At 45.5% G+C, this 10,000-nt stretch overlaps 1 protein-coding gene across 1 annotated transcript in view; it reads left to right on the forward strand.

Annotated features, from left to right (window-relative positions):
- myo10l1 (myosin X, like 1) overlaps positions 1 to 10,000 on the forward strand; it is an 82,464-nt gene that overhangs the window by 67,590 nt on the left and 4,874 nt on the right. Inside the window, exons 24-33 of the mRNA XM_030781829.1 lie at positions 666 to 1,466; positions 2,904 to 3,027; positions 3,568 to 3,811; positions 4,432 to 4,527; positions 4,666 to 4,759; positions 4,891 to 4,946; positions 5,260 to 5,402; positions 8,943 to 9,137; positions 9,555 to 9,712; positions 9,879 to 10,000. The exon at positions 9,879 to 10,000 is cut by the window's right edge and continues 2 nt beyond it. Of these exons, the coding sequence (XP_030637689.1) occupies positions 666 to 1,466; positions 2,904 to 3,027; positions 3,568 to 3,811; positions 4,432 to 4,527; positions 4,666 to 4,759; positions 4,891 to 4,946; positions 5,260 to 5,402; positions 8,943 to 9,137; positions 9,555 to 9,712; positions 9,879 to 10,000 (2,033 nt within the window). The remainder of the gene's footprint in view (positions 1 to 665; positions 1,467 to 2,903; positions 3,028 to 3,567; positions 3,812 to 4,431; positions 4,528 to 4,665; positions 4,760 to 4,890; positions 4,947 to 5,259; positions 5,403 to 8,942; positions 9,138 to 9,554; positions 9,713 to 9,878) is intronic.

Consider the following 10,000-nt stretch of genomic DNA (forward strand, 5'->3'; position numbering starts at 1 on the left):
TATTTTGGCTGGTTCTCACTTCCTCAAAGGGCTGTCTGAGGGTTTTTAACTCAGTTTTAGGGTTTAGGTTAGAATTAGGCTTAGGTTAGGATTAGGGTAAGGGTTGGGGTTAGGCCTTTAGTTGTGACGGTTGAGGTTAGGGTAAGGGGCTAGGGAATGCATCATGTCAATGAGTGTCCTCACAAAGATAGAAGTGTGTGTGTGTGTGTGTGTGTGTGTGTGTGTGTGCGTGCTTGCATGTGTGCATGCTTGCGTATGTGCGTACGTGCACGTGTGTGTGTGTGTGTGTGAGAACTAGGATATCTGTCTTCAGGTCAACCTGACTTCATATTGACTTGATGCTAATCCTCACATGTTTGCCTTGTACACAGTCTCAGTATTAAACATCTCTCTCTCAGCCCTCGCAGCCTTTCCCTCTCAAAACAATGTCAATCAATCAGAGGAAACTTCTAGAACACACCAATTTTAACAGAAATGTCTGTTGGCTTCAGGCCCCAGCCTGAGATGTATTTATTTACGTCAAAAGTATTTTTAAAATCCCTCAGTCACGATCAAACGATCCAATACTGAAAGGCCAGTGCAGCTTTATGCGAATTTTGAAGCAGTCGTTTACATCAAGCCTTCTGTTTTGATGTTTATGCTCCCTCTTTCTCTTTTTTTCGTAGACGCCGCGTTCTGCGGAGGAGGAGAGCCGTCAGATGGAGGAGATCTTGCGTCTGGAGAGGGAGATCGAGCGGCTGCAGCGGAAACGCGAGGATGGCGTGTCCATGCTTTGCGAGAGCTCCAGGCAGGAGCTGCGCTTGCGTCGCGATGCCGAGGTCTTACGGCTGAAGAAGGAGGCGTCACGCGCCGCTACCGAGCTCCTCGACATGCTCGACTTCAAAGGCATCGACCCCACGCAGCCGGCTCCCTCGGGGACCGCCGGCGTCGGCGACACGACCGGCGCCGCCGAAGCCGCGGCGAGCGCTGAGGAGGAGGTGGACGAGGGGTTCCATGCCGAGGAGGAGTGCATCCCGCTCCCGGACATCCCCCCCCCGACGGAGGGTACGCTCGACCAGGACATCTTCGCCAACCTGCCCCCTCCGCCGCCGGCCTTCGCCGAGGGAACGGTCGCGTCGTCGTCGACGACAGCGGCCGCCGTGCCCGCACCTCCCGCTCCACCTCCTCCTCCTCCCCCACCTCCTCCCCCGCCTCCACCCCTTCCTGGGGAGAGCCTGGCGGTTAAGAGGGAGGCGCCGGGAGAAGCGGCGGCGGCAGCAGACAGGAGCAGCAATCTGACAGCTGCGGAGTCTCTGCCTGACACAGAGGAGCCCATCTACAGCATGCCGGCGGATACGGAGTCAGACTACGACCAGGATGAGCTGGAGGAGGGCCAGGCTAACTCCACCATGACTGATGAGGAGCACCTGCGCAAGTCCACCTGCACCAACGCCAGCCTGGACTCTTACAGGGGAAGCTCTGACTCGGTGAGACGCACGCACACGCACACGCACATACAAACAGACACATATGCACGCTCATACACAAACATAAACACACATATGCACATTTAGGCACGACAACATTCAAACAAACAAACACACACACACACACACAAATACAAACACCAATAGGCATGCAGATGCACACACACACACACAAGAGGCATGCAAAGACACAAACACACAATCACAAATACACTGATTCATACACACACACACACAGTCATGAACAAATAATAACACATGCCAACACAGGCTGACATACACACACATGTGCTCAACAGAGCACAGGAAGTGCACCCAGATATAGTCATATCTACATGCACATAAACACATACACAAGTGCCCCCAACCCTGAGTATGACAGGTACAGCCTTGGCTCAGTAAGGTTCAGAGCCATTAACACAGTACAGTGTTATGTGTCAACACACTGTCAGAGACTTGACTGATTAATTAACACGCTGTGTTTCATAGCTGTCAGATAGTTGTCTGTTATCTTCCAGGTGTGCTCTTGGCTTGGGCATAGCGTACAGATTCACTCTCGTAACTCCATATACAGGATATACTGGCTCAAAAACAGACACACACACACACACACACACAGAGCAGAGAAAAACATCCTGTATGTTATCAAACTGTTTGTCTGGCATAGGTGTTTTTCTTTGCAGAATTGCAGGCAGCAGTCTCGCCCTAACCCAACTTGTTCCCCTGTTCCCAAAAAACAGCCTAACTTATCCCAGAGAAGCGTAGACTGGAGGTGTGTTGTTAAAATACACACCGTCTCTTCAGCTGTCCTAATGGAGACCTAATCCTAAACAAGAGCTCTTGAAATTCAAAGGGCAAATTTAATGGGCAAATTTAGCCAAGAACTGGACAAATTCAGCCCGGAACAAGACAAAGGCCGTACCATGTAATGTTAATATCCTGACATTTAAGTCAAGTCATGTTAGGCGACACTCTGGAATGTAAAAACTCCTATGTCTATATGCCCCCAGAAATATTCTCCAAGTCGTTTAGTGTTTTTTTGCCGTATAACCCTGAACAAAAGGCTGAGGGCACCAAAAACACAGTCATTAATGTATTAAACCTGTGTTTCAGAGCTCACTCAAGGCTGAAATATGTTCAGCACATTTTATAATTCAACAGAGCCATTCTTTAAGCTCTCTCTCTCTCTCTCTCTCTCTCTCTCTCTCTCTCTGTCTCTCTCTCTCACTCTCTCTCTGTCTCTCCCTCTCTGTCTCTCTCTCTGTCTCCCTCCCTCTCTCTCCCTCTCTGTCTCTCTCTCTCTCTCTCTCTCTCTGTCTCTCTCTCACTCTCTCTCTCACTCTCTCTCTCTCATCTCTCTCTCTGTCTCTCCCTCTCTCTCCCTCTTTCTCTCTCTCTCCCTCTCTCTCTCACTCTCTCTCCCTCTCTCTTACTCAGTATGTGGAGAGTGATGATGAACATGATGGGTGTGTGGACACAGATGAGGAGGTGTCCAGTGGCAAAGTCAACCTGCTCAACGGCAACGGACCCCCGTACTTCCACAGTTACCTCTATATGAAGGGTACATACATGCTCTCATTAACCTCTTATTAAAGTAATAATAATACAGCTATCTCTGCATGAAGAGTGACACACCCATATGTATGACGTATGGATCTGATCTTACAGTGACATAGTCATAACACATAACAACGTGTTGTCAGTCAGTTGTCAGTCAGTTGTCCACAGAGCTGCAGGTAGCACTGAGGAAAGAGTTCACTTCTGTAGGATTTGAAAGTCAAACTTACATGTGGGGGTAATTTGTCGTTAATATCTTAACGTGTGGTGAATTAATGAAGCTACTTAAATGTAAACATTATCACCATCATCCCCACTCCATTACCCTCATAAACTGAATACAGCTCAAACCATCTGCACTCACATCGCACAGCCTGTAACGGAAAGAATCTCAATGAGATGGCTGTCTTTATGGCTTTTTCTCTTTATCTGTCTCTCTCGCTCTCTCTCTCTCTCTCTCTCTCTCTCCCTCTGCCTCTCTCTCTCTCTCTTTCTCTCTCTCTCTCTCTCTCCCTACCCTCTCCCTCTCTCTCTCTCTCTGTAGCGGGGCTAATGATTCCCTGGAGGCGGCGTTGGTGTGTGTTGAAGGATGAGACCTTCATGTGGTTCCGCTCTAAGCAGGAGTCTCTGAAGTCAGGCTGGCTGTATAAGAAAGGCGGAGGGCTGTCTACTCTCTCGCGACGCAACTGGAAGATGCGCTGGTTTGTGCTGCGTGACTCCAAACTCATGTACTTTGAGAATGACAGTGAGGAGAAACTGAAAGGCACAATCGACATCCGCTCAGCCAAGTAAGAAACCACACACACGCGCGCGCGCGTGGGCATGCACACACACACACACACACACGCATGTTGGTTTAACTAATTGACGCACACACACACAGCAGGGTGTCACAACACCTCCGGAATCACAGGTGTAAGGCTCAGTGTTGTTTCCTGTGAAATTCCCCTTTAAGTGGTAAAGTCTCTAGAGAAAATCAGTCATTTGTCAATGGACATCTCATACAGCAGAGGGTCATTCTTATGTTTAAGAGTGAATTCTTATGGCTTACTATAGTCTGGTATAGTGTGTTATAAAGAAGGGGGGGTGGTGGTGGGCAGTCTGTCTTGGGAGGGTTCTGTAGTTGTCGATGACATATAGAAACTTCACTTTAACCTAGTGTGAATCCGCTGCTTGTAAGTCATTTTAGGTGATATAAGACCATTTCCTAAATAAACGAAACGGTGAGTTGGAGTTCTCTAAATGAATGGTAGTCACTCAGGTTTTTACTTAGGGAACTACGTCTCACACTGAGAGCACCGTGGTGCTGGTTTTAGTATTAGGAAATGGATGCCATTTAAATCTAGGCAGTGTATGTGTATAGTAACCAGTTGCAGCAGTGTAATGATGTGTACTTTGCTGGAAACAGAGAGATCGTGGATAACCACGAGAAGGAAAATGCGCTGAACATTGTAACAGAGGAGAGGACTTACCAAGTGTTCGCCGAGTCACCTGAAGATGCCAGGTACGGCCGGAGTTTTGGACCGTGCCCAAGAATTGTCTCGTGTCTTATTTTTCCTTAAAAAGTGGTCGCAGTTCATGTCAAAGAATTCTTTCCGTCACTCATTCTCTCTCTCTCTCTCTCTCTCTCTCTCTCTCTCAGTGGTTGGTTTAACGTATTGAGTCGGGTTCATATTGCGACTCCAGAACAGCTGTTGGAGATGTCTCATGAGCAGGCCAACCCAAAGAACGCTGTGGTTCGTGCTTTGACCCTCTCTTCCACCCATCACCCTCACACCAACAACCTCAACCCTTCTCCTCACCTTCAGTTACATGACTGACACTCACCACTCACAGCAACTTTAACATGTTGTCTTTACCCTCACAGGGCACACTGGACGTGGGGCTCATCGACTCCGTCTGTGCTTCAGATAATCCCGATAGGTAGGTCTTGGTTTTGTCACCCTCTGTTGGCGATGAGGAGGACTACAACAAGTAGAGCCAATAATACACATGGATTTGTCTTCTTTATCAGATGACCTACTAGAAATTTTACACCAATTATTCTGTTTAAAGCTAGTTACGGGATGTAATTATCTTATATATAGTGATATTATTCAGGATACAGTAATACTCTTAATGAAATCCAAAAAGCCTAAAGACCTAACACTGAGTGTCATAATATAAAATAGATGATATTTAAGGCGGAGTTTCAACATGCACGGCTGTATTTTTTTTTTTTTTGTATCGTGTGCAGGCCCAACTCGTTCGTGATCATCACGGCCAACCGCGTCATCCACTGTAACGCAGACCTGCCTGAGGAGATGCACCACTGGATCAGCCTACTGCAGAAGCCCAAGGGAGACTCCAAGATTGACGGCCAGGAGTTCTTGGTCCGAGGTCAGACAAAGTGAATCGTACACTGCGTGAAAAGAGGTGTATTCGGCCTGGAATACTCCTGTATATTCCTGGATACTCCACAGATTATCGGCTGTATCCGGCAGTTTGCAGCTCTGTTACGCGGCATGGAATACTCCTGAATATGTACCGTGTTTTGGGGTCTGCCTAGAGCCCTTAGTTGCCATGGTGAATAATCCCTTGGGGGTGCTTGCAAGGGAACATTTGCACTTCACACCTTGGGCCACCAGGTATCCTGCAATTGGTCAAAAGTCTTTCTTTGGATTGGTGGAGCAATGTCTTGCCCCTCCTCTAAAACCCTTCCCCATTGGTCCATTGTGGGTCCCCAGAAATTAATTCATATGGTTTATATAATAATAATAATTATTATTATTATTATTGGTGGTGGTGTTGTTTTATGTTCATAGGTAGATTGTATAGATAGTCTGGCAAACAAAAATGAATTACACAAATTTTATTATAAATAAAGCAAATACAGTATAATATAAGACATATAAATTGACAATTATATATATATCAATGTACAATATATAACAGAATAGAATACATTAGAACAGAATATACTGTAATATCATAGTATATAATACAAATGCTTTTGGGAGCATAAATGAAACTCTAAATGTTGAGCATTCCCAAGAACAACCCAGCTTCCGTGGTTTCTATTCTGTAGCACCCCACACAGTGCAGACAACTCTATGCTAAGCGGGAGGACCCACGCTGGTCTTCCATCCAAGATGGCGGCGTCCCCTTCAGAAATTATATCTACTGATGCGGTCCTCCATATGGCAGCCTCCTCCTCAGTTTAAAGAACACTAGCTCTGGCCTTGAGCAGATGCAAAACACAGTGAAAACAGAAATTAGATCACTGAAAATAGCAAATGGAGAAAAAGTCTAAGAACTACTAGGGAAATTATGTTTTGACTTACTCTTCTCCTCCTTTGCCTCGTTCGAGTGGCGATCCTGCCCCCCTCTTTGTTCTCTGGATTCACCCGGTAACTCTTTCGAATAGTCTCAATCGGTCTTTCAGGATGCTAGAGAGAAAAAAAGCGGAGAAGAAAGGAAGATTGATTAAAAGTTCGTTTAGAATTCCAAGCACTGCTATGAAACAATCGCGACGATATAGTCTACCAACAAAACACGCTGTCCTACCTTGTCCGTGCATCATATCTGTGCGTGTTGTTTTCAGCATTATGCATTATCCGCACAGCTTCCTGTAGAAGCAAAATTAATACAAGAGTTAAATTCAACCAAATTAAGGGATAAAGCAGATAAAGAAATGTGAACGTATCAGAATGCGCGGCAGTCAAAGACGAAAGCCAGAAGGCTACAGAAATAAACTTACCGAAACAGAGTTATTCCCCGCTCGTCTTCTTTTCTCGGTCAGACTCCTCTTGCGCCCCTTTGATGGGACTCCATCCTGTCCAACCGCCGAATAACATTCTCCATGAACGTTTACTGCTGTTCAGACATCTTCTTAAAAATGCATTTAACGGGGACACCAGTTGTTTGTTTTCGTTCGGACTCGGCGTTGGAAAAATTGGATATTCCCGACGCACGAGTAGCCTCTCCACTCCGCTGTCCGTTCGAAAACTTAAGTGTTCTTTTGCAAGCCATCTTCAAAATGCACACTATCGACATAATACGGAGTACAACTTCTGTAATCCTTCAGTGACTCGCCTCTCCTTACCTTACTACAGGTAACCCCTTCCCCAAAGCAAATTTCGCGCTGCAGTTGCACACAATGCTATTGGTTACTGTCACTCTACGCCATGCACGCACAGAAAACTGATTGGACAGGACTCAACCTTAGATTCTAAGTGGGTGGTTTGAAAACGGGGCGCGTCCTCGTACTGAGGAGAAACATTCCGAACAAACAAGCGAGAATCAACAACAAAAACTCCTATGCCCTGTAAACTTTTTTTTAAAGTCCTGTATCCTTTGTCCCGCATCCCTCATACTGAGATAATGTCCCGCATTTTCGCTGGTCGTTTGATTTTTAACTGTCAGAAATAAAAAATATACGGATCCATTATTTTACCCGCCCGCACATGAGCATAGTTTCTAATCTATTTTAATAGCGCTATGCCAAAAGCAGTAAAAATGCAACATAGGCGAGTTTTTTTAAAAGCCTTGCTTTCACCAAATGGCTGAGAGGAGAGCGTTGAGGGCGGTCATCAAGAGTCTGTGGCGGCCGTCAATCAAACTGTGCAGCTGTGGGGCCGACGAATTTCTTTGCTACGACACAAAAACCAAACTTAGTAAAACTTTACAGATATGAAGATAAACGCTGTCAGCCGACGTCATGGTCAAAAAGAAAGGAAAAAGTTCTTTTATCCCTTCTGACCATGCTTCTCATCCAATAGAGATTTTGGCTTGATATAAAGATTTGCGTTGAAATTGTTTTATTTTATGTAATATTTTATTTTGAGCCTTATTTATTCTTATAGTTGGATTTGGTCAGGGGTTTAACTTGAAAGACTTGAGCTGTATGATGCCTGCTGCTTTGCTTAAGTACAGTTGCCTTTGATGGGCCTGTAATGGCCAATGCATGTTGGATGTCTATCAATGCAAGTGTATACAAGTGTTTCTTATACAGTTAGACTGACATTATATCTAAGTTTTACATCATCTCTCAGCATTAGTAACATGTCCCATATTGTCCCACACAAACTTACTACTTGTCCCCCATTTGGTCTGTTTGCATCTGGTCACCCTGTACCTTTGACCCCAAGTAAAGGACAGTTGCATAACCATCAAATATGTAATTAATGAACCTCTCATTTAGACTTTTTTAAATTATGTTTTCAGTGTGTTTTTGTATGCTCCATTTGAAGAGTCCATCATAATTTAGCTGCATGACAGTACAGTGACATTAAAGGCTACATGGGCCTACCACTGCTATATTATACACCATGCAACACCTAAGAAGTTTGTGTGGTTATCAAAATATCGGCTAAATATTACATATAGGCTAACTGATAGAAAGTTACAGCGAGGAAGGGGGGCAGGCTTCTATACTCAGTCCCACCTAGACCACTGACTGTTATTAGCATTTGAAAGGCCAAGCCATCAGCTAACGACTGTGGTCACGCGGATGCCTGAAAACTGCCGTCTAACAGCTGTATTCGGACATTTGCGGGAGTTTTCAGGTCCGCATGACAAAGTTCTGCGGACATCCGAATACCTCCGGAAAACAGCAGGTTTAGCGGAAGTTTACTTTGTCCGGATATTTCCGAATACACCACTTTTCACGCAGTGGTACTTATTCTGATGGCAGAGACAGTAAGGAAAATCCAAAGAGGGTTTTAACTCAATATCTCACTATTTTTATCCGCTTGTTTAAGATAATGTGTCTTTAAGGCACTTTTGTTGAGACGTGTTGCGCATATAAAGCGACCCGATGAGCCTGTCTGGTCCAGCTTAACCCGACAGAAAGCCTTCAAACCTCACACCAGGAAAGGGAGAGAGTCCTTTATTCCGTATTTTCGCAGCCCTTATCTGCGGGTTTTCTTTGTGTTTCAGGCTGGCTGCACAAAGAGATGAAGACGGGGGCGAAGAGCACCTCTCTGAAGCTGAAGAAACGCTGGTTCGTCCTCACCAGTAACTCCCTGGATTACTACAAGTCGTCCGAACGAAGCGCCTCCAAGATGGGCACGCTGGTGCTCAACAGCCTCTGCTCTGTGGTGCAGCCAGAGGAGAAAGTGTTTAAAGAAACTGGTGAGTATCGCGCCCGGTGCTCCGCTTCCCCTCTTTCTCTCTCCTTCTCTTCATTGTATTATCCCCCTTTCTCTGTCCTACCGTAATGTATCCATCGTAGGTTGTTGACCTCATCATTTCGTTAGCAGTTTTGAGGAGGAATTTAAATATAATTATTGTGTCGATGCACAGTCACAGGGATTAATCTACTCACTTTCTTATAAGGAACAACAACAACATGAGATCTTTGAATGACTTTTTAATGATTTGACCTTTTCACGATTGTATCGATTTGGCTGAGGCATCGTCCAGAAATTCTCTAGTGGAAAAATCATTGCTGATATGAGAAAGCAAAACCCCTTGACTCCATTCAAAATCTGTACCTTGCTCAAGCAGTGGTCCTGTGTGTTAATGCTTAATCGTTGTTGTATACCCCAGGCTACTGGAACATCATTGTTCATGGGCGCAAACACTCCTACCGTCTTTACACCAAGATGCTCAACGAAGCCATGCGCTGGGCCTCCGCTATCCAGGGTGTGATTGACAACAAGGTTCCCATAGAAACGCCCACTCAGCAGCTCATCAGAGACATCAAGGTAAGACGATTGGCGTGGAATTTAGTTACTACGGTAATTGCTAGGAAACGTTCTTCGAAGGAGTCAAATGTCTGTGATGGTGATATCGCTGTTCCATTAAAATTTTGCGAGTTTCAAATGTGAGGCTGGTAAAGTTTGACCTTTCCTGACCTGTCTTGACCTTTAGGAGAACAGTGTGAACTCTGAAGCAGTGGAGCAGATGTATCGGAGGAACCCCATCCTCAGATATACCCAGCATCCCCTTCACTCCCCTCTCCTGCCGCTGCCTTACGGAGAGGTGAACGATGC

Source organism: Chanos chanos, chromosome 8 (assembly GCF_902362185.1).
Source record: "Chanos chanos chromosome 8, fChaCha1.1, whole genome shotgun sequence".
NCBI classification, from domain to species: domain Eukaryota; kingdom Metazoa; phylum Chordata; class Actinopteri; order Gonorynchiformes; family Chanidae; genus Chanos; species Chanos chanos.